The following is a 26,023-nucleotide window of genomic DNA, read 5'->3' as shown; positions in this document are numbered from 1 at the left end:
GCCTTAGGTTTGTGAAGATACTTGGATACCCTCTCAAGAAATAGAGATGGTGCTGAGAAGTTCCACTTAGTAGCTCCTAAGCACTTAATTGATTTTCAGCGCTCTCCTTTTTTCAACTAAGCAATCACCAAATTAATCAGCTATAAAAATTTGTAATTTCATTGTGGACTTACAAATTAGTTCTAAGTAAACTTGTATCTCATTTCGTCCTTGATAGTTGAAACTGAAAACCAACGATGCAACTAGGAATAAAATTCAACCACCTATTTGCTCATCCGGTTTAAAGCTAGTTCTAAATTACATGGCAATGGTATAAAGATTGATATGGTAAGAATTGAGTCAAAGATGGGATGGTCTCAGCCTTTAATCAGTTGCCATTTGGAAAATAAAACCGGTTCCGCCAAAAAAACCACAATAATACCACAAATATACAGATAAAGATACAATAATAATCACTAAATTCACTGCTTTTAACTGCAAAATAGCAAGGAAAAAAGGTACAGAAGATTTATGATGACAATGTTCACATCACAGTCATTGACATTATCTGCCGTGCGAGTCCTGGATCTTGCTGTAACAGCTCCCTCAGGTTGCTCTCAACCTCTGCCATCTGCTTCTCCAAGTACTCCTTCGAAGTCTGCCAAAGCCAGTTATGGTACCAACAATTTCATAAGAGAAAACTAAGGTCCTTCGTGACACTGCAGCCTATGGGGAGCCACAGGTAAAATGGAGTGGAACTCACCCAATTTAAGTGCAACATAGGAGAGATAGCGAGACATTATCAACAAAAATAAAGTACTATAGAACCATTCTACTACAGAAATGAATATGATAAATAATGAAAGAAGAAAACTGGTCTCCCGATGTTCAGTTGATATAATTTCAAAGGAACTTTCAAAAAGTTACCAAGATCAAGTGCAGACGCTTGAACAGGTAGTTAAAAGGAACTGAACTTGATGTCCATTAAATATGAACAGTGTTTTAAAAGAGCAAAAGCAGAACATAACAGTAAAACATACAAGTGAAGATACAAAAATAATATCAAACATAGCATATAATACATATTCAAGCACTCAACAATTCAAGAATGTCAAACTTTCAATCTCTTTATTTCTTTAACAATCAAACTACTTTAAATAGCTAATCTCTTTATTTCTTGTATTTTGAAGAAAGAATGAATTTAATAGCATGTATATCACTTGGGTCAACTAGGCCTGTCAATGAAACTCCAAAAGCCCAATACCCGATTCGATACTGAATCCAACTATGCTAGACTTGACAGAACTGATGTGAATTTAATCCCATCCAATCTGGTTAAAAATTACTATTTTGTGTATATATGTAGTGTGTGTGTGTGTGTGTATATGTATATTTATATACAAATAACTGATAAATTTTATATGTTATATTTATATACATATGTACAAGTAAAAAGTAGTTAGTCTTTTAAAACTTCTTTTAATTTTCTATTGTCATTTTAATCACAATAAGTTGGTATTAAATCCAAATCAATCCAAGATCCATTATGTCAGACTTGGGTCAGATTCGGATCCAAGGGCTTAATAATCAGATTGGATGCAGATGGGGTTTTTTTGAATCTTTTTTGTGGAGATCTTGGGCATGTCAAAGGGTACTCAGATTGGAATGAGAATGTCTTGTTGAATCCTTCACATTTCCCACCTTGCCTCATGTTATGGGAATGATAGAGATCATATTTTACATTACAGTAAAGTCTTTGCATTTTTATAAAATTTTGATTGAGCCATCAACAAAAAAAAAAGCAAAGAAAAGACAAACCTGCAATGAGGCAATGGCAGTCTCACTATCCTTGAGTTTCTGCTCTTGCTCTTTAACTAAAACTGATTTGGGCTCTAACACAAATCTGGTCACAAATCAAAAACAAAAGAAAAGGTGATAAACCGAATAACTTTGGTCTCATCAAGTGAAAGGATTTGATATTTCTGGAGAAGAAAAAGGGATTGCAGACGACTCACGTTCTCCCTGCAGAACAAAAGATATGTTAGATGTGGGAGAGATGGCAAAGATCAATAAAGAAAAAAATGTGTAGTATAATCAATCATGCAATGTAGCACAGTAGCACAAGCAGAACCAGTTTCTCCCTTCATTATGAAACAAGTCATACTACTCCTAAAAGGACTAAGAGTTTCTCAACTTTTTAAACAAAATTCCCTTTCAAATTAATAAAATAGAAGTTAGAAAATAACAACATAGAAGCACAGACTATGAGGAGCTGTGCCTCTTACCAAAGAGATGCTGTAACTACAATAAAACCTCTTCCATATGGGAAGTGGGAACATCCACCCCTCTCACCAGTACATTTTTCTTCAATGAATTTTCCAAGTGTCATGGAATTTAGATGGTGAAAGCTAAGAGAAGAATTGTTACAATTAAAAAACAAACAAATAATAAAAGAAAATGGAATTTAAATGAAGATAATAACGGTCAATGTTTTAAAATGCGGAGGCGTGACACAAGGCGTTCCACTACCTAGAGGCGTGAGGCATAGTTCAAAATGCAAGAGGCGTAAGCCTCCCAAACACAAGGAGGCATTAAGCTCCTTAAGAGGAGGCGGGGTTAGGAGGAAGGGGAGGAGGATGAAGAGGAAGGGGGAATCTCATTTTTTCTTTATTTTTAATAAAAATCTTTTATATTAAGAAGAATAAAGATGCATAACATTAATTGAAGGGGGGGTGGTCTTGTCGAAGCGGAGGCCCCCAGCCAAAGGGGCAGGGGGCAAATCACTTTTTTCCCCTTATCTTATTTTCTTTCTTTTTATTTCCCTTCCCTTTCTTTTCTTTTCCTTTCCTTCCCTTTTTTTTTCCTTTTTTCTGTCGTTTTATATAAGATGTGCATGAGGCGTGCACCTCTAGCACACCTCATGAAAAAGGCGCATGAGGTGTATGCCTCTCACGCCTTTTAAAACACTGATAACAGTATATAGCTTGAAATGACCAATTAGATAAACAGGTAGTGAATAACAGTTTGAGAAGAATTTAAAGGAAAATGGAAAGCCAAGAAAAAAAAAATGCTAATTGGATGAAGAGTTTCAAAGTTCAGGACGGAATGAGCATGCTATAAAGATCAGTCAAAAACTAAAGATGGGCTAATTGTTCAGCAAATGGATTAGCAGATATCTTGGCCAAACAAGGGGCTGAGGAGCTGGGGACAATCTATCCATTTAATTGGAAGCAAGGATTGTTGTAACCATTATTATAGTTCAGCTATTTTGATAAAATTTCTGTTATTGATCCAAACAAAACTTTAGACAACTTAGAAAATATAAAATCACCAAAGGTCTATTTAGTTCATCGTCGGAATCAGAACCGGAATCAAAACCATTTGGAATCAGAATCGGAGTGGTCTATTTCCAGTCTGTTTAGTTCAGACAAGAATCAGAATGGAACTTCATTCCCAAGGGAGGGGAGGGAATGGCCATTCCCTCAAATGGGGGAATGCCATTCCACCAGGAATGGGAATGGGATTCCAATTCTGCCCAACCAAATAATTGGAATCAGAATGGCCCATTCCAATTCTGATTCCAGACCCTTATTCCCGTGAACCAAATTGGTCCTAAGAAAAGCTAAAAAAAAGTGTGTGAAGCTAACTTTAAAGCTTATATTGAACTCTACCATAAGCTAGGTACTAAAGAGGGAAACCTAATAGAATTCAATTGGTCCTCAAAACTCTCCCTCAAGTTGGGAGTAAATGTCACACATTCACAATGTACATAGATCATGTCCAAGCTTGCTCTTTGTAACTCCCTTAGTAAAGACATCAGCCAACTGTGAATCGGACATATGGACGGCAAACTTCTCCAACCGTCACCCTCTCTCTTATAAAATATCAATCAACTTCAATATGCTCTGTCCTGTCATGTCCAACTGGGTTATTGGCAAAATTTTGCTGCTTGATTATCACAATATAACATCATAGGTTCCTCTGCATCAATCCAAATCTCACTCAACAAGGACCTAATCCAAAAAAGTTCTAAGACACCATGTGCCATAGATCTATACTCCGTTTCTACACTTGGCCTGGCCACAATTGATTGCCTTTTACTTTTACATGAGACCATATTTCCTCCCACAAAGGTCCAAACCCCATCTATGCCGCTACCCAATCTGCATATGTATAGGCTTCCAGTTTCAAGTGCCCATGATCAGCGAACAAAATTCCTCTGCCAAGATGTTTCTTTAAGTATGCAAGAATTCTATAATAGCCTCCAAGTGTTGAACTCGAGGAACATGCATATACTAGCTCACAACTAGTGGTGGCAATTGGGTGGGTTGGGTTGGGTTTGGTTTGGGTTAAGCTTCAACCCAACCCATCTAACCCGCCAACCCATTAATGACTCAGTTATATAAAATTAAATGGGCTGGGTTCAACCCAAACCCGCTTTGACCCAATCCAACCCGCCCAAACCCATTAAATTTATATTTATGTACTTAAAACAAAAAACTTACCCCCACTTGACAAGTAAGTTGGCCATAGCTTGGTGGTAATAGTAATTGTTATTTACACAAGTGGTGAAGGTTCAAATCACATTACATGCATGTTATTTTTAGACAAGCCATTTGACTATGTTCGGGTTTCGGGTTTGACCGAACCACTTAGGTTCAAACCAATCAGACCAACTTGAACTATCTAATTGGATTGTCTTCGAGCTAATCACATCAAGCGTGGTTCAACCGTTTAGATTCAAATCAATCCGGTCGGAGCATACCGGTCCGGTTAAATCAATAGTGGATTGACTAGGTCTAGCCCATATCAGGTTTGTGCACGGGCTTGGGACCAAACTGACTAGCCCGAAGTGGGGCAAGGTAAGTAAAGCGGATAGGCCCGGATTCAAGTCGGGTTGTACATATACATGTCATATTGGACGATTCAAACTGGGTCAAAGCAAAGTGGGGCAGATTTTGGGTCAGACCTGGTCCAGGTTGAACCGTCTCATCATACCCCATTTCGGATTCGGGTCAACATAGACCTGCATGCCCTAGGTTGGGTTGGGATCGAATTGGGCTGATTGACCCAAACGAACCGAACTGAGGTAATCAGGTCTATTCATATTTAGACCAAGTTGAGCTGGTCCGGACTCGGGTCAAGTTGATTTGGATTGTTATGTCGATTTGGGTGATGTGTGTTGATTCGAGACAAAACTAATCTTAGTCAATAATTAATAGAAAATTAATGCATTAATTATAAATTATTTCATTCAAATGAAGAAATTTAAAAAAAATATTGGCTAAGGAATTAATACTTATATCTTTAATGGTTAACCCAATGGTTACCCACAACCCAACCTGACCCAACCCATTTAAATTGACCCAGTGGGTGAAAAACCCATTTCCAACCCGCCAAGTAAATTGGCAGGTTGGGTGGGTTAGATATTGGGTGGGTTGGGTGAAAAATTGCCACCCTTACTCACAACACTGAGTACATAGGAAATATTTGGTCGAGTCATGCACAAATACAGTAGCCAGCCCATCACTCTCTGATAACCTCCCTACACCCTTAACCAACTCACCATTTGAAGCATTAATCCTATGTTCTGACAATGATTTAAAAGGAGCGCCTAGGGACACAAGCGAGACACATTTTAGGGTATGTGCCTCGCCTAGGTCCTAGGCGCAGCCCTTTCAAAAGGTGCACGCTTGATGCGCCTAGGTGTGTGCATGATGCACCTAGCTCTTCAGCCCAAGTGTGTGCCTTTTGAAAATTTGACGCTTTCTTGCTTTTTTTGAACATAGCAGCTAGGAAGCCCCTAGACCCTATGCCACACCCCTCGAGGCAAGCCCAAAGAAGTCCATGTTAGGTGTTAAATTCTTAGTTCTCACACAAAAAACGATGAATTTTCAATTTTAATTGCTTTTTAAGAAAATATTTTACTAGGGCGAAGGAATGAACCATAATTGTCAAGGTGATGCCTAGGCAACAAGGCGCCCTTTGAGGCTCTCCTCACCTAATCGACAAACAATTTTGTACTATGTATTATAAAATATTATTTATTCTTTATTTTTTGACATTATAATTATAAAATAGGCACTATTAAACAAAATATTCATTTTGTGTGTTTATATACCAATTTCTTTTTATTATTTTCTTATTTATTAGGGTTTAATAAATATAAACATTGTTAAATGTTGTATTGAACCCCCAAAGACTTTAAAACCTTAACCAATAAGTAAGGAAGAACTACATTTTCTTTTCTTCTTTTCTATACTTTAACATGAACTCTAAAATCTTCTTATGAAAATTATGAATAATTATTAAGGAAATATGGTTATGGTACCTAGGGAATAGGGCTGGCAATTTTGACCCTAACCCATTTGACCCACCCACCTTGGAACCCACCCAATTTTTTGGTGGGTCAATATAAGTCGAGTAACCCATTAGGATCATTATGGGTTGGGTCGCGCGGGTCAAGATGGGTTGGATCAAAGTCGACCTAATCTATACTCACCAAATCTCAAAAAATGGGAGTTATAGTGATTCGAACTCATGCCTCCTAGCATGACATCTCATTACACTTCCTAACCACTATACCATATTTCATTTTGAGAATAAAAGTGAAATAAAATAGACTTTATTAACTTTCGTGGTCACATGCAATTTTATACAAAAGCATTTTTACAAAAGTAATTTTATGAAAAGGACTATTACGAATGCAATTTTACATAAGTACTTTTACACGAAAGTACTTTTATGAAAGCACTTTTACACAAAAGTTCTTTTATTAAAGTACTTTTACAAAAACACTTTTATGAAAGCACAAAAGTACTTTTACAAGAAAGCACTTTTATTAAAGTACTTTAACGAAAACACTTTTATGAAAGAACAAAAGCACTTTTATAAAAGTACTTTTATGAAAGCACTTTTACAAGAAAGCACTTTTATTAAAGTACTTTTACAGAAACACTTTTATGAAAGCATAAAAGAACTTTTACGAAAGTACCATTTTTACAAAAGTACTTCTACACGAAAGCACTTTTATTAAAGTGCTTTTATGAGAACACTTTTATGAAAGCAAAAAATCACTTTTATAGAAGTGCTTTTATGAAAGTACTTTTATGAAAACACTTTTAAAGTACTTTTGTAGTAGTACTTTCATAAAAGTACTTTTGCGAAAGCATTTTATAAAAGTTACGCATTTTTTGCATTTTCTGAAATTTTTCTGTTATTTTCTGCATTTTTTGTAATTTTTTAGTATTTTTCTGCATTTTCTACAGTTTTTTTGTGCTTTTTTGCATAATTTTTGCATTTTTTGGTTTTTCATGCATTTCCTACAATTTTCTTTTTTTTCACATTTTCTGATTTTTCTACAAAAGTTCTGAATTTTTTGTAATTTTTTAGTATTTTTCTTAATTATTGGTATTTTTGTATTTTTCTACAATTTTTTGGTATTTTTTGCAAATTCTCTTCAATTTTCTGCATTTATCCACAATTTTTGCATTTTTTGGTATATAGGTTGACTTGACTCGTTTTTGTCATGTGACAATCTTGAGAGAGATTATTCTCTCAAAAATTATCATTTTGTGTATATGGGCCGTCCCGACCCATTTTTGTATTTATAAGTGAGGGTGGGTGGGTTAGTATGGGTAAGGGTGGTTAAAGGTCAATATGGATGGGTCAAGTGGGTCAATATGAGTGGGTCAAGGTGGGTTAGGGTTAGGATGGGTTATGACCCTTTAACAAGAATTGATGATGGGTCATGGTGAGTTGATGGGTCAATATGGGTGGGTTGATATTCAACCCTTACCCAACCCATCCATTTGCCACCCCTACTAGGGAACTACACTAGGATCTATGTTTTCTACATAAAAAAATCCATCGCCTAGGCAACTAGTCAACGAGGCGCCCCCTGTCGCCTAGCCTCGCCTTGGCGCCTTGAAAACTATGGAATGAACAACATTAGCAAATAGAGGGTTCTCAGAGCTTCGGTGAGCGAGCAAACCAGTGTTTTAAAAGCAATTAAAATTATAAATTCATTAATTTTTGTGTGAGAACTAAGAATTTAACACCTAACATGGACTTGTTTGGGCTTGCCTCGAGGGGCGTGGCACAAAGGTGGCTCGTAGAATCAGGAATGTAATATGTTTTACATTACACTAGCTACATGAAGTAATGCAATTGAGTGAAAAAAGAGGTTAGAGGTTTTACATGCTTGAAAATGTTTTATATGTTTGATTTTATTTTTAAATTCTCATTTGAATATGCTTTACATCTTATGTTTATGTACTTTAATTTTAGATAATAGGTTTTTTAAAAATTTATTTTAAAAATTAGGTTTATATTTTTTATTAATATTATGTTTAATATTTTTTTGGCATTGTTTTGAATTTTGACATTTTTTTTATTTTCAGGTTTTTTTTTGTATTTTTCGCCTTGCTTCAAAAAAGCATGTGCCTTGCCTAGCTTCCCAGTTTCTTGTAGTATGTCCAATACCTACTTTCCTTAGAGATAAATGTCCCATATATGGATCTTGCAACCTCAATCCCCAAAAAATACTTCAACTCATCTAGGAACTTAATTTTAAATTCTTGCTGTAATGACTTCTTAAGTGCATCAATCTCACTCAGACCATTCCTTGTAACAGCTATATCATCCACATATACAATCAGCACCAACACAGGTGATCCTCCCTTCTTTACAAAGAGAGTATGATCTGTCTAAGTATGTAAATATCCAAAACAGATTAATGCCCCTCTAAATTTGTCAAACCATGCTCTAGGTGACTACTTCAAACCATATAAAGAATTTTTTAGTCTACATTCCCTCACCAACATCATTATAAAAACCAATGAACCAGATTATGTTACGGAATAATTGTTTAGGGGCATTATGGGTTTTATTTCTTGCTTTGTTCGAGTGTATTTAGTTGTTCTTTTTTCTCTTGATCAATAATGAGTAACTTTCATTAAAAACAATGAGAATTAAATACGGAAAAAAGAGGAGATAAGCTCTTGTAAGTCTCCCACCAAAAGTCAAGAAAAGACAAGATTACAAGTGAGCCCAAAACAAAGAATCCCTAGTCACCCCTTATTTAGTTAACCCATCAACAAAGGAGTAAGCACTTCTTTTTACACAGTTCGCTTTAACTTCAATGCCCTTGTGTCAGTAACAATGAAACTTTATTAATGATACAAAATCAGGATTACAAAGGGGGGGAGATAAAAAGTCTTAACTCCAGCTACCCAAGAAACTTTCTGATCATGCAGTGATTACAAAACAGCCCAAAATAATGTCTCTATTTACCCCTTGCCTAGCTAGACCATCAGCCAATGCATTTGCACTTCTCTTTATCCATGTACATTGAATTTCCATGTCTTTGGTTAGCCATTTATACTTCCTCTTTTCATTGCTGTATTTCCACATCATAGCACTATCTTCTTTTAGCCATTTCACCACAGTTTCAGAATGACCTTCTATAACCACCTTTTTGATATTCATTTCCTCAAGTGGATTTCTTATGGGAAGGGATTTGCAAGGAAGGTGGGAGAAAGAAGTTCCACTTGGTAAATTGGGGCAGAATTTGTAGACCAAAGGAGAAAGGTGGGTTGGGTTTTAGGAGAATGAAGATTTTCAACAAGGCCTTGGTAGAGAAGAGGTTATGGACATTTGGGTTAGGGTGGGAGGAAATTTCATTATGGAGAAGAGTAGTGGTGGGTAAGTTTGGGATGGTGAGGTTTAGGTGGGAATCCAAGGAAGGTCTTCATATGGGATGAGTGTGTGGAAGAGGATTACGAAATTTAATCAGGAGCTCAGATGTCTAACAAGCTTCTCAATTGGAGATGGAAAAAGAATCAAGTTTTAGGAGGACGACAGGTGCAGGGCAGGCAAGCTAATGTGAACTTAGACAAGATTATATACGTTATCGGAGGCTGAAATCTCCAAAAAGTCAGTGTTATGAAAGGATGGGTGAACAGTTGATATGGTGTCCTAAGTTTAGAAGGCCTTTGCTGGATAGGGAAGTGGAGGACTGTATATCCCTACTGGAGAAACTAGAAGAAGTGAAGATCTCAGCTCAGTTAAGGAATGAACTTTGGTGGAAAGAGTGCTCAAATGGGAGGTTTTCTGTCAAATCATGCTATTTGGCTCTTCTCAGAGATAGTTCAGATCCAAATCAGGTAGATGCTGTTTGGGGAATCCTGGTTCCTCCGAGGGTTGAAGTGTTTGCTTGGCTTGTGGCCATGGACAGCATATTAACTGCAGATCATCTAAAATCTAGGGGCTTTAGTATGTCCACTATTTGTTTCCTCTATAAAGAACAGGAGGAAATTGTTGGTTATCTATTCTTCTCATGCAAGATAGTTGGGTTTTTATGGAGAATATTTACTTCTATGTTCGGGTACTCAAACTTTTAGCTAGAATCTACTGCAGAAATTTTTTCTACATGGCCAAAGTTAAGAGGTAGCAAGAAAGCAAGGTTACTCTGAAGCTTTATCCCATTTGCAATTTGTTGAAACATATGGAAGGAAAGAAATAGAAGAATTTCTGAGGGCAAATATTGGAATCTAGACAAGATTGTCACAGCACAGCAATTCAGTTGCACACTGGGTTCTATTAACCCCAGAATTTAATCAAGTCTCTAGGGAGGATTTGGATGACAGATTCAGAGATATTTTGGGTGTTCAACCTTGTAATTTAGATAGTTTACTTAATTCTGTTCCCTAGTAGTTCTGCTAGATTGTATTATTTTCTTTTCTTACTCAATGAATTTTCATTTTATCATCAAATAAAAACTTCCTCTTCTCATTACTATAGTTCCAAAAGCCAGTTAAATCTTCTTTCAGCTATCCCACCACCAATTTAGAATCTCCTTCTATAACAAGTTTTGTAATGTTCAACTCCTTTGCTCTTTGTACTCCTTCTAAGGCTGCCATAATCTCAGCCCGAAGAGAATCACCCACTCCAATTGGTCCAGGAAAAATAGCAGTTACAATACCTTCCCCATTCCTTAGTACACCCCCAATACCTGAAGTTTCTGGATCTCCAACACCACTCCCATCAAAATTCAACTTGAAGAAACCACTAGGAGGAAAAGTCCAATTGAGTAAAAAGATCTCCTTAGCTAGCTGAACTTGCAATTTCCTTCCAAATTCTATGCAATTCATCAATTGGAAAGTCTTTAAACAGTTCCAGAGAAGTGAGCCAGTGGACCACTCTAAAGTGAATCACCTCTAGAATGTTTTGTAAACTTCTCTCTTATTCTGAGAAGACTCTTAAGTTCCTTTCTTCCCAAATGGTTCAACAAACCACAGTCCTAACACATCTCCACATGATTCTTCCTCTTTTCTTTAGCCAATTGGACAAAGTAGGGGAAAAGAGACTTTGTACATACGGTGAAGGAGTCCACTGTCCACCTGCACCAAAACAAAGAACACCACTCCTAAATACAATTAGCAAAAGACTAGGCGATTAGTAAGTGGTAACCATTGTCACCATCAACCTTGCAGAGAACAAAACAATGAGGAGATAAGAAACTATTAGGTCTCTTTCTCTAAAGCAAATCACATGTGTTGATTCTTTCCAGGAGTTCTTCCCAACAAAAGCTCCCAACCATAGGTGGAATAGGGTTTACACAAAACTTCCTTAACAGGGAATGACTGCCTAAGAATATCAGTCAATTGAGTTAAGGCTTTAATGAAGGAGGCACAAGTGAACACGCCAGAGGCCAAAAGAGTCCAAACCCTACTATCAGGTTTTGTGGGATCTAAATACCCCATCAAGGATGCATAATAGGGGCATGGAACTATTTAACTCTGAGTCCCAAATGGCTCTTCTTAAGCCTAAATTCCACACAAACCCTGAACTTACATGTGAAGGCACCAAAAAAGTGGAAATAGGCTCATTCTTCAAATTAGACAAGGCAAACATAGATGGAAATTGTTCCTTTAAGGGGGAATCCCCAACCAAGACTTGTTCCCAAAATTTAATAAGGTTGCCATAGTGCAAATCATACCTGATCCAAGGCAAGAAAAGAGGCAGAATAGCTTGGATGGCTTTCCAAGGAGAAGCTCTTGTAGTCCTAGCTAGAATTCTAGCATCCCACCCATTATCCGCAAGCCCATGAATACTATCCACCATCTTGGTCCACAACTTTTCCTTCTCAAAGGGGAATCTCTATAAGCACTTCCCCAAAAGGGCCAAATTCCTCTTTTGAATATTCCCTAGGTCAAAACCTCTATACCTCTTACTTCTACTGACCAATTCCCACCTAACCCTATGGTTAAGGCTGCAACCTGGGCCAGGTTGGCCCAAACCCAGCCCAAAAAAGTTGGATTGGGTTGGGCCGGGTTGATGTTCGGGTTAGGGTTTCGGGTGGGGTTAGAGTTGACCCCTTAGCCAACCCGAACCCAACTCTATAGTACATGTCATATATAAATGTATGTTATATGTAATATATAACATACATTGATTTGTTTAGATGCATGATATTTGTATAGCCCCACCACATGTATTTCTTTTAAGATAATCACTTCACTTAATCCTAATCAGAAAGACTAAACCCTTAATAACATTATTTTATGTTTTTTGAAAATTTTATTCTTCATTTCCTCTATGTTGTTTTCCGCCTAAGAAAGATCTATCGTAAGTCATAACTCATAATAAACTATAGTCATTTCTAACACTTGTTTTCTGAAGTCTGTACTAAAAGACCAAAAAAAAAAAATAATGTCAACAAACAAATACTAATGAAACATAGGATTAATACATGTAGTGAAAGTTGAGCTAAGATCTAAAATCGAGAAATTCTATGAGGTTTTAAAGGATGGGAAGAAGGTTGGGTTGGGCTCAGGCTCAACCTGAGCCCAACCCAACATGAAATTGACTTTTGGTTGGATTGGGTTGGGTTGGGTTAGGGTTGAAGGAATTTAGTTAGGGTTAGGGTTAGGGTTGGGTTGGTCGGGTTGAAGGTCGGGTTGGGTTAGGGTTAGGGTTGGGGTTTAAAACTTAGGGTTGGGCTAGGGTTGGCCTCAACCCGACCTAAGCCGGTCCGACTTGCAGCCCTACCTATGGTCCTTTTTCTCCTCCCCCAGTTCCCAAAGAAAATCTCTCATTAATTTTTCCAATCGCCTAGTTATCCCCTCTAAAACTCTCAAAACTGACAAAAAGTAGACTAGCAAGTTGGCTAATGCGGATTCAATCAATGTGACTCTTCCCCCAAGAGATAGGTAACCTCTCTTCCAAGAAGCAAGTCTCTTTTCAAATCTTTCTACAACCAGGTCCCCAAAAATTTCTTTTCATATGGTTATCTCCTAGGGGCAATCCTAAATACTTCAATGGCCAATTGGATACTGCACACCATAGGATACATGCATACTCTACCACCTCCCCCTTCAAATTTATTCCTACTATATATATTTTTCAAAATTCCTACTACTTATATTGTCCATTTTTTAAGTGTGAAAGTTGTGAATTGGCAAAGCATTGTAGAACAAGTTTTACTTTGAGTAAATAAAAGAAGCAATTCTTTTAAAATTGCAAATGCTTGGAGCTTTATCATATTCCTTCTATTGGGGTTATATTTATAGATGATTTATCCAAATTCTCCTAGTTATATCTTATGCATTCTCAACAATAAAAATAAAAATAAATAAATAATCTTGTGTGTTCTTGTGATGAGGTTCCCACACTAACTAGTTATTTTCAAGAATGAATCTTACACAGCTTAGTACTAGGATCAAAATTTTCAGCTCAAACAATGTAAAGTGTTTTTCACGAAACCTTTATCCTATTACCTACTTGAATATTGTGGTATACATTAAAGTACATGTTCTTACATTTCACAACATGATGGAGGAACTAGAGGGAAAGAACAAACACATCATGGAGGTGGAAGAGTATTATGTTAAATGCATGTGCTCCCATAAAATCCTAGGGAGATTCTACAAGGATCATCGTCCATGCCTTATCCCAACCATGTGGGGTCACTACATGAATCCTAGTTCACCAATCCGTTCTATTTAAAGCCATGTCCACTATTAAATTATTAGTGTTTAAATCATTTCTTACTACTTCTAACCATATGGGGTCAGCTCTTCTAACCCAAATCACTTCTTCTAACTAGCACGGTTGGTGGTCTTCTATGCACATGCCCAAACCATCTTAGTCTACTCTCTCTCATTTTAACACCTATTGGAGCTACTCCTAGGTTCCTACGGATAACTTCATTCGTAATCCTATCCTTTTTAGTTTTTCCACTCATTCATGTTAGCATTCACATTTCTGCCACATTCATTTTTCGAACATGTTTCTTGACTGCCCAACACTGCTCCATACAACAGCAGGCCTTACAACTGTTTTATAGAACTTTCCTTTTATAATCTAAGTGGTATTTGCCTATTACATGAAAGTCCAGATGCAACCCTCCATTTTGCCCATCATGCTCTAATTCTTTGGGTGGCATCCTCCTCAATCTCTCCCTTGTATTGAATTATTGAACCAAGGTACAAGAAATGGTCACATTGAGTCATCTCTTGGTCTCCACTCCTAAATGTATGTTGATTTACACTTCTATCACCACTAAATTTTCATTATTAATAGAGTTCCTTCTCAAGTTATAAGGAAGAAAATACATTTTAGTCTTTTGCATCCCCATGATATGGTTTTTCTTGCACATATCAAGGGTTTACATATACTTGCTTTGCTCATAATATTAGAACCTTGTTGGTATAAATTTGATCCTAAGGATACCTAGTGTATCTTTCTCCAGTATACACAAAATCAGAAGAAGTATTAGTATTGTGATCCTTTAGTTAGCTCCTAGTATGTTAAAATGGATGTTACCTTCTTTGAGGATGTGTCATACTATCCTAGTGTTTCTTCTCAAGGGAAGATGTGTTTACTCTAGATATTCCATTGCTCTTCCAATTTTTAATTCAGGACATCTTTATGAGTAGCTTTATCTCCTACTCCATAGGAGTTATAGGTGTATCAATGGTGTAAAAAAGTTTATTCTAATCCTATGATTATGCCTTAGCTAATCACACTCAATTTAAGATTCCAAAACCAACTATGCAGTCTCCTACTATTTTTTATTTTCAGATTCCTAATGCCCTATGAAAAGGCAAAAGCCACTTCTACAACTCATTGTATATCCAAGTATCTGTCCTATCACTTGCTATCACCTATCCATTGTGCTTTTCTTGATTCTATTTTCTCTGTTTTGATTCCAAGACTGTGCAGGAAACTCTCTATGCTTGAGCGAAGGGATGTGATGCAAGTACAGATGGATTCCCTTTTACTGGTAGTTTGTCAACTTAGTAGAAGTCAAGGAACCAACAGGCTGTAGATGGGTGTTTATATTGAAATATAAAGAAAATGGCACCTATTGAGAGGTGTAAGGCATGACTGATAGCAATACTTGAGCATATGATATTGATTATTTAGAGAAATTTGACCCAATAGCTAAGATGAGTTCTATTGAAGTATCATTGTGTCTTGCTGCCTCCTATTATTAGCCTCTTTTTCAACTTGATGCAAAGAATGCATTTTTTATGAAGAATTACATAAAGTCTACATGGGATTAACTCCAAGGATCAACAAGGAGTTAGGAGCATGCAGATAAAAAAGATCACTATATGGACTAAAATAGTCATTTAAGGCATGGTCTGATAGGTTAAGGGGCTTTGGGGAGATTTAGATAGACTCAGTTGAATTACACTCTTTTCTCTTAAAAGAAGTGGTGCTTCATTGACCATTTTGACTGTGTATAGGGGTGTCAATTGGACTGGATTTGGTCCAATCTGATCCAGTCCAATGTGAGTCCATTACAAATGGACCAGGCCCAATCCAATCCAATGAATATTTTGGACCATTTTTGGACCGGTCTAATTCAATGTCTGGACCGTCCAATCTGTTCAAATTCGTTTTAATTTAGATTGGTTTCAACCCAAATCTCGTCCATTGACACCTATATTCTTATCTTATTTCAATGGACCAGATATTGGCTTAATCCAACCCAATCCGATATAAATTTATTATGGACGGACCAGATCCAATTCAATTTAATAAATATTTTGAACCGGATTGGTCCAATCCAATGTCTTGTCAGTCCATCCAATCCGTCCAAAACCGGTCCATACTCTTAATTGTGTATGTGGATGATACAGTGGTGTGGTGACTAAAAATAACACTTCTAAGATTGATAGCCTCAAACAACTTATCCAAAAAAAATTCATTCAATTTCTAAATGAAGAGTTTGAGATTAAAGATCTTAAATAGCCCAGGTATTTATTTGGAAATTGAGGTAGCTAGTAGCTAGTAGGCCCAAGGATAGTATGTTATTATCTTTATATCTCGGAGGAAATATGCACTTTGATTTGCTTCAAGTGACAGGTGGGGGTTAAAACTATTGATACACCAATTAATCAGAACCACAAGTCAAATGTAGGAGAAATGCTGAAAGATGGAACTATACACCAAATATTGGTGAGGTGATTGCTTTATCTTTATATTACCCAACATAATATAACTTATATGATTGGCATTATCAATCAGCAAATGCATGTTCCTATTCCTAAGAGTACTCGTCTAGCTACAGAAAAAAGAATTCAATCTCATTTGAAGGGTTGCCCTAGTAAAGGTAGATGTTCTACTTCTGGTTATTGTGCTTTGGTTGGAAGAAATCTAGCATCATGGAAGAAGAGCACAAAACAAAGTGTAGTAACTCATTCCAGTACAGAAGCTAAGCCATGGCACATGGTGCTTTTGAAGTTGTGGCTGGAATAACTCATGGGAGAATTAGGTGTTTCCTTTGATGATCCCTTGATATTGTATTGTGATAACAAGCAGAAACAAATATTGTTCAACAAGCAACTATTAACACACATATATATGCCAAGTATCTATAAATATTGTTCATAGCTCTATACAGCATGAGAGAACCATATTGAGGTGGACAGGAATTTTATTTGTGAATATGATTGGGCTATAACCATGTTAACAAATCATTTCCTTAAAAGAAAAATAATAATTCAAAATACTAAAATGTAACTTCAACAGGCATAGTAAGCTCCTAAACCCAAACAACCTATGATTAAGCATGGTTTCAAAGTGCCCCAAATACCATTAAGCTGTCAAATACTTGCTTCAAAACATACAGATAAAACCAACCAAATGTGGACAATGTGCCACACTATAATACCAGTAACACTTGGTTCCTAGAGAAATAAACTTGGAGCAAATTCCTATCAAACATTATATACATACCAATGGATTTGTATGTATTTGTATCATAAGTTAATTGTCGCAGTTCCTCCAATGTAAGGAAAGCGCGTTTCTTTTCTCCTTCCTTGATACGCATCTGGTTCTGTACCTGAAATGAAAGATTTGATAACAATGAATTCAAAATAGCTGGTTCAGTTTAGATTGCCATTACTGTTACCGTATTGATATCATTAACCCACATAAAGAATGAAAGCTTTCTTTTCTGTGATACTATCATTCTTGTCAGTTAAAGACTAGATGTTTGTGCTCCATTCTAGCTCATTGACCAAATGAATGAATTTTGTATTGTACATCCAACAAAGAAAATATCTACAGAATGTGAAGAGAGAATATATAACCAAGTAATAAATTGAACGCCCATCAACAAAGGCATATGAAAAAGACCCTACCTATGCAAGAAATCCTAAATTCTTGAAGCTCCAGAATAATAAATGCATTCAATCTACTACAAAGATTGAACCAGGGAAGTGCAAATCCACTTTCTTCTTGGTCTGAGACCATCAAAACCAGCCCTCAACTGCATTATCCATGGAGATCAAGCACAAAAGAACCCTCTCCAGACAGTTTCACATCAACACCTAAAAGTTTTGTTGAGAGCAGTCTATTGTTTTGTTTATTTGACCTAGGTATTATTTTTTTCTTATTATTACTTGAATTGGGTAGTTTGGGAAGTCTATTGTTTACATAATCAGGGGTGTACTTGTAAATTCAACTTTATGTGCTAATCTATACATAGAGACCTCACAGCTGGGAGAACTGGTTTATCTCTTCAATTCAGCAGGTTCTTTTCTTTCCCTAACCTGCTCTTATTCCTCTCTTTCTTTACTGCTTTCTCCTTTCTTATCCCTTATATTTTCTACTGTATTCACTCATTTAGTTCTGAGTCTTCTGACAACATACTAGAGATTTCTGCTATTATACTAGAAATCTCTACATGGTATCAGAGAGGGTTCATACCCAACAAGCTCTTCTTGCTGCGATCCGGCTTTCTCTTCAAGGGTAAGATCTGTGACTTGTGATCTGATTTTCTCTTCAAGGATAGTATATGTAACCTGAACCTAGACCTTGATCATTCACTTAGAAGAGATTTGAAAAGCCAATCAGATCTGGTTGGTTCTCACAACAGTCTGAGATGATTTCATTCATCACCACAGGCATTTATAGTTGTCAGTGATGTGTTTCCCTCTATTGGATCATACGGAGAGGAAGTATGGAATTCATTGTGCAATGGTGAATTAGCTGAGGCATGGTATCCACAATATGTAATGTGACTGGTTATTTGTGAGGTGAAGTGAGAATTACTAGTGAACAGAATTAGTGCAATATGAAGTTACTTTGGTCTTGGTGCATTGAGTAATATCTGTGGTACAGATTGGTTCAAACATTCTATAATCATGCTACCCACTGACCTGATGCACATTCAAATGAAATCCATCAAGTTAAATGGAAGTAAGTAACCATGCTGTGTGCAAAGTCATTGAAGTTTTCCTCACTGCCAAGAGTAAAATCAAGTACTTGACCACTAAGAAACCAGATTCAGAGAGTTCGAACTAAGATGGTCAGCCTATGATGAACTTAATATCTATCAACCTATAACATCAGATAATATTGTGATGGCACAAAGAAAAGACATTTATGTGGTGAACATTTTATCAGGAATAAAGTCTGAATTTGAACTACTCCAGGCTCATATCTTGGCAGCACAAAAATGCCACCTCCAGAAAAGGTTTTCTATTGACTTCAATAAGCCAGATTGCCTGGTATGATTCCAGATCTACACCTAGAACAAACCGTTCTGTTCTTGCTACTTCTGTCAGTTCATGTCAAGGGGATCATGATGCTTTAGAGGAAGCTGCGGTGTCATAGTAAAACTGTACTACCAGGTGGTGTGAGGTGACATTGGTGCTGGTCGTGGTCGTAGAAGAACCACAAATACAAGCTTTTGCACCCATTGTGGCTTGGAAGGACACATTATTGGTTATTATACAGATCCATATGGAGTTCATTTTTGTAGGCATCATAATCATGAAAGCCACATGATTGAGTATAGTCAGGTGCTCAAGACAATGAAGTTATGCTAATCAGGTACATTTTTGTAGCCATTGTAATCATGACAGCCATACGATTGAGTATAATCAGGTGCTCAAGAGAAAATGAAGTATGCTAATCAGGTTTCATTTCATGATGATCATGCCATCTGTCGCTCAGTTGCCAACTCCATCCACAGCCAGAAATTATACAGTGATCATTCTTATAGAAGAATATGCTAGATTGATAGTGGCAAAACAGCATTCCTCTTCTACTGTTACTTTGGCTCAAGCTCTAGCTATTGGCTCCACCTGCCAAATCTCTGCGAAGTCTCCAAGAGCCACTACCTCCAGAGTAAATGATTACACAACAAGTACCCGCTAACCTTTACACTTGATTCAGCCTACTATCTACTTCTTCTCAAACAGTTACTCTTGCCAATGGCTCATCCTCTCATGTATCTAGCGTTGGACATGTTAATCCCACTCCTAAACTACCATTGTCTTCAGCTCTTTGTGTGTGTTAGCATAGGGGTATTTCTGTCTTTATACCTAGATTAATGTTGTTGATCTGTAATGTTGTGTTGGAACTAGTGCTCCTAACTTAAATAAGGGCACATATGTCTTTTCAATCATTTTTAATAATATAAGTTCTGTTTGGCCGACTGGGAGAAGGTTATGTTGAGACTTCCAGTTCGAACCAGAATTTCCCTTTCTCTCTTTCTCTCTTTCTTCCACCTTTCTACCTCTTTCTACCTAACCGATCTCAAACGGAGAGAATTCTAAGGCAGGCCGAATCATAACATGGTATCAGAGCTGATTGAATCTGCCTAGATTTCAATTCTCTGTGCACCCTATCTGGGGTTTCTCCTTTTTTTTTTTGCATTCGGTTGGAGATAAGGGAAAGGGCTGAAAAGGAGTGATCGCCCTCTTCCCTTGGAGGTTTCTATGCCTCTAGTCAGGTCGTGTGTGGTCGGTTGTTGTGGTTTCTAAGATCGCCCTCCCCTAATCGATGAAGAATAGAGGGCCGATCTGTGTGGTGTAGTGGCTGTCGTGTGTGGACTGATTTCCTGCACGTGTGGTTGTTACTTCAGTGAAAAGGTAAGAGATCTCAGTGCATGATATCTGTTATGGATCAAATAGGAAGTGTGTTTTAGACCATATGCTAGGGTTTCAGACAGTAATGTGTTAGTGTTTGTGCTGGTTTTGTGTATTTCGAAAGAAGAGTTATGATCATATAGTGGTGAGATTTCAGGTAGTCATAGGAGTAGTGTTTGTGGTGTAAAGAGCACACTTTTCAGCAACAAGTGTTAAAACTAGTGTGACAGGTGTGATCTAGTTGTGTGCAGTGTGCAGAATTCAGTGGTAATAGAATTCAGCAAGTGTGCAGAATCGGTGATAACATAATGGGAGATAACAATGATCGTAAACCTAGTGTGGTGGTGCCTACAGACTACCTGAATGTTCAAATGACCTCCATTAAACTAAATGGAGAGAATTATGTGCCTTGGGCTAAATCCGTCGAAGTCTTTCTGAAGGCAAAGAAGAAGGTAAAACACATAAGAGAGGAGAAACCCTCCACTGACTCTCACGAGTATGAAGACTGGGAGCAAGAGGATACTCAGATCATCACATGGTTGTGGAATAGTATGGAACCCAGGATTAGTGTAAACTTCATGTTTCTTGACATTGCCAAAGATGTGTGGAACCATGCGAAGAAATTGTATTCGGGTCAAGACAATACAACTAGAGTGTACCAGCTGTATCAAGAGTACTTTAACCTACAACAGGGCAATCAGAGTCTTGAGGAGTACTATGCCAACATGAGAAACATACATAATGAGTTGAATGTCTATCACCCTCTCACCTTTGATGCCAAGATTCAGCAACAGAGAGAACAGCTTGACATGACTAGAATTTTGGTGGGACTGAAGTCTGAATATGAACCAATACGGGCTCAAATATTAGGAGGAGCAGCTCTTCCCTCCTTAGAAGAGGTATTTGCTAGACTCCGGAGGATTTCTATCGGATCTACTGAGAACTCTAATATCTCAGATAGATCTGCCTTTGTTGTATCGAGAGGTCGTGGTACTAGAGGTGGAGCTAGTGGTGCTCAGTCTGGCCGTGGTAGTGGTAGTGGTTCTGTGTATGGCCGAAGTGGCAATGGTGGGCCTACTTATAATCGTGGTGGTGGTCGTACTGGGGGCAGAGCTTCAGGGGGAGCCCGTGATAAAGGACGTGGCTCAGGCCCGAGGAAGTGCACTCATTGTGGTATGGATGGACATACCATTAACTATTGTTATGATCTACATGGTCCACCCTTAACCTGGGCCAATCATGCCGCGACCAGTGACTCAAGCTCTAGCTTTAGACAGGAGAATCATTCATCTGATCAGATACCTCCTACACCCACAGATGGTCCCGTGAAGGAGATGGTGAGTGTTCCCCGTGATGAATATGAGAGGTTTATCCAATCACAGCAGAACATGGCGACTTTCGCTCACTCAGGTATGGCTTGTCTGGCATCCACACCCAACCCTGGATCATTGACTCTGAAGCCTCCGATCACATGACTGGAACTCCATGTGTGTTTTATTCCTTACCTCATTGCTCAACATCACAATTTATCACCCTTGCTAATGGTTCTACATCCTCAATTTGTGGTGTTGGTAATGTTGACCTAGATTCTGTATTCCCCCCCCCTAAGTTTTGTATGTTCCTAAATTGCCTTTTAATCTTATGTGTGTTAGTAAGCTGACCAAATCACTTAACTGCTCCATTACCTTTTATCCTTCTATGTGTGTTTTTTAGGATCTCAAGACGGGGATGAAGATTGGCGAAGGGCATGAAGTTGGTGGATTGTATTATCTTGAGGGTGGTGGTGGTGGTAGAACTTCAACAGCTCTCCAATCATCCCTTTCTCCTCTCCAGTGGCATTACCGATTTGGTCATCCGTCGCTAAAAGTCTTGAAGACTTTGGTTCCGTCCTTGAGTCAGCTTTCTGTTTTGGATTTTGAGTCGTGTCAATTTGGGAAACACCATCGTGTTCCCTTTAGTTCTAGGGTTGATAACCGTGTGTTGAATCCTTTTTATTTAATTCATTTAGATGTTTGGGATCCTTATAAAGTGGTCGTATAATGGATACAGATATTTTGTCATTTTTGTAGATGATTTTTCAAGGATGACGTGGCTCTATCTAATGAAAGAAAGAAGTGAATTGTTTACCATTTTTCAGAAATTTTATGCTGAGATTCGTAACCAGTTTGGTACCCACATCAAAGTTTTCCGTTCTGATAATGGCCGCAAATATTTATCCTCATCATTTCAGGAATACCTAGACCAACACGACATTATACATCAGACCTCATGTACCTACACCCCACAACAAAACGGGGTGGCTGAGAGAAAGAATCGCCATCTCCTGGAAACAGCAAGATCCCTCATGCATCACATGCATGTTCCCAAACCCTTTTGGAGTGATGCAGTGCTTACCTCGTGCTTTCTGATTAATCGGATGCCCACGTTCATCCTTGATGGTCATTCTCCGTTTCAGGTCTTATTTCCCACCTTGTCTCCGTTTCTTCTTACACTGAGGGTATTTGGGTGTGTGCTTCGTCCATAATCTGGGTCCCGGGAATGACAAGTTCGATGCCCGTTCTCTTGCATCTTCCTTGGCTATTCTCGGACCTAGAAAGGGTATATTACCATCCTAGTTCTCGACGGTCCTTTGTGTGTGCTGATGTCACCTTCTTTGAGTCTACTCCGTTCTTTTTGGGGTCCGGTGATGCTTCTTCCTCCTCATCACCTCCTCCTCTTCCACTTTTTTTTTTGTCAACAACACTTTCATTAATTCATCAATAGAAGATTTACAAAAGGAAGACAAACACGCTTATCTTCCAAGAGCAACAAAGAATCTCAAGAAAAGGAAAAGAGAAAGAGAAAAGAAAGAAAACACACTAAAGTTACAGCTTGGCCCAAAAAAGTGAATCCCTTTCTGCCCCTTGTTTAGCCAAACCGTCAACTAGGGAATCAACCGATCTTTTAACCCAACGTATCTTAACCTCCATCTCCCACACCAGCCACTTGAATTTCCTCCTCTCATTATTGTACTTCCATAAGCCATTGTGATCTTTAAGCAGCCACCCTATCACCACCTCTGAATCCCCTTCAATTAAGAGTTTCCTAATGCTCAACTCCTTAGCTTTTTAAACTCCTTCCATAACTGCAAAGATCTCAGCTCTAAGGGACTCACCCACTCCAATTGGGCCTGAGAGCATGGCAGAAATGACCCCATTTTCATCCCTAAAAACACCCCCAATCCCCGATTGTCCCGGATTTCCCCTGCTACACCCATCAAAGATTAATTTCACGAATCCACTAGGTGGAGGGGTCCAAGCCACACTCATTATTGACTTAGTTTGTGTGCAACTTGCAATTTCACCCCACTTCCTCAACATGTCATCCACAGTGTAATCTGTGAAAAGCTCCAAAGATTTCAGCCACTGTACCACCCTAATATGAATGATAGCCCTCAGATCTGCTACTCCTCTCTGAGCTTCTGAGAATATCCTGGAATTTCTTTCTTCCCAAAGTGTCTAACATACCGCAGCCCTTAGTCCTCTCCACATTGTCCTTCCCCTTTTTATCCGCCACCTGAAAAAAGAAGGGGAAAAAAGGCCTTGCAAGTCTGATGGGGGGTTCCAACAACAACCAAATAAGGAAAAAGCCCTATTCCCAAATTGACCTCGCAAAATGGCAAGACACCAGTAGGTGAAAACCAGTCTCCCCATCCACTTTACAAAGAACACACCACTAAGGTGACAAACAAGTACTGGGTCTCTTCTTTTGGAGTAAAGCACCAGTGGTGATTCTTTCCAGATAGGCTTCCCAACAAAAACTACCTACCCTAGGAGGTATTGCTCTGCACCAAACCTCATCAACAAGAAAAGGAGGGGAGGTAGGACTAGTGGACTGACTTAAGACTTTGAAGAAAGAAGCACAAGTAAAAATGCCATTGGGAGAAGGTGTCCAAATTCTAGTGTCCGCCCTAGTGGGGTCTAAGACAACGTTATCAAGAATTGCAATAAGGCTCAAAATAATGTCAAAGTCTGAGTCCCTCAAATCCCTTCTTAGACCCAAGTTCCACCCAATCCCATAAATGGAAGAGGATGGGGTGGTAAAAGACAAGATTGGCTCATTTTTCAAATCAAAAAGAGCAAACAAAGAAGGAAACTGATCCTTTAGAGGGCACTCCCCACCCAGGTTTGTTCCCAAAATTTTATGGAGTTACCGGAATTCAAATCATACCTGATATTAGGGGAGAAAATTTGTAGTAGGTCATGAATGGCTTTCCAAGGAGAATTGCTAGTGGTCCTAGCTCTAATTCCAACGTCCCATCCATTATGCTCCAGCCCATGAATACTTGCCACTATTCTAGCCCAAAGCTTCTCCTTCTCCAATGGGAATCTCCACAACCACTTTCCCAACAGAGTCATATTCCTTCTTCTAATATTCCCAAGCCCCAAGCCACCACAAGTCTTACTCCTACAAACTATCTCCCAGCTCACTCTATGATCCCTCTTTTCCTCTCCCGGTTCCCACAGGAAATCTCTCATTAACTTCTCCAATCTATAAGCTACCTTCACTGGGATTTTAAACACCGACAAGAAAAAGATAGGTAAATTAGCAAGTGTGGCCTTAATAAGAGTAATTCTCCCACCAAGAGAGAGGTAGTTCTTTTTCCATGACACTAGTCTTTTTTCGAACCTTTCCACCACCGGGTTCCAAAAGCTCTCTCTCATGGGATTATCCCCTAAAGGCAACCCTAAGTAGTTCAAAGGCCAGCCCGAGACTTCACACCCCAATACTTCAGCACTCTCCCTGATCTCTCCCTCCTCCATATTCACCCCCACAACACAACTTTTCTCAAGGTTAACTTTCAAGTTGGATATTTGCTCAAACAGTTGTATCACCGACTTCAAATTCCTAATAAAGCTCACATTACCGCCTTCACAAAAAATAATCGTGTCGTCAGCAAACTGCAAGTGAGTAAGAGGGGTTTCCACCCTCCCAACTCTCTAGCCTCTAATGAGCCCCCTAGAATCTGCTCTGTGAATCAATTTCCCCAAAACCTCCGCAATTAGAATGAACAAGAAAGGAGAAAGGGGGTCTCCTTGTCTTATACCCCTACTGGCCGAAAAGAAGTCTACCACTGTCCCATTCACTAGCACTAAGTAATGACAATTCCAGACACAACCCATGATCCACTTACACCATCTAGCCCCAAACCCAAATTTATTCAAAACTTTCCTAAAAAATTCCTAATCCACTAAGTCATAAGCCTTTTCCAAGTCCAACTTACAAACCACTCCATTCTACTTATCCCTCTTAAAGTTCTCCACTCTCATTAGCAATTAAAATCTGATCAGTGATTTGTCTTCTATTCGCAAAAGCTCCTTGGTAGTGTGCAATGATATCTGGCAAGACCTTCTTCAGCCTCAAAGACGACACTTTTGCAATGATCTTATACAAGCTATTAACCAAGCTAATTGGCCTAAAATCCTTCGGGTGGGAAGCATCTTTCTTTTTTGGAATTAAGGCTATAAATGTGGAATTCACACCCGGATTGACAATTCCTCTCCTGTAAAACTCCTCAAATACCTACAAAAGATCATCTTTCAAAATGTCCCAACAGTCCTGATAAAAACCCATTGTGAACCCATCCGGCCCTGGGGCTTTTGTTCTAT

General features: G+C 38.4%; 1 protein-coding gene across 1 annotated transcript in view; it reads right to left on the bottom strand.

The window, feature by feature from the left end:
* Window positions 1–335: 335 nt before the first annotated feature.
* Window positions 336–26,023, bottom strand: part of PFD1 (PREFOLDIN 1) — a 45,833-nt gene continuing 20,145 nt past the window's right edge. The window contains exons 3-6 of the mRNA XM_088957041.1: window positions 17,233–17,338; window positions 1,995–2,001; window positions 1,798–1,882; window positions 336–637 (exon numbers count right to left, since the gene is read on the bottom strand). Coding sequence (XP_088813167.1) covers window positions 524–637; window positions 1,798–1,882; window positions 1,995–2,001; window positions 17,233–17,338 — 312 coding nt within the window. The 3' untranslated portion in view covers window positions 336–523. The remainder of the gene's footprint in view (window positions 638–1,797; window positions 1,883–1,994; window positions 2,002–17,232; window positions 17,339–26,023) is intronic.

Source organism: Nelumbo lutea, chromosome 8 (genome assembly GCF_056320005.1).
Source record: "Nelumbo lutea isolate HS-2025 chromosome 8, American lotus-T2T, whole genome shotgun sequence".
NCBI lineage: Eukaryota > Viridiplantae > Streptophyta > Magnoliopsida > Proteales > Nelumbonaceae > Nelumbo > Nelumbo lutea.
The sequence above is the reverse complement of the archived record's forward strand: the minus strand, read 5'-3'. Positions and strand labels throughout refer to the sequence as shown.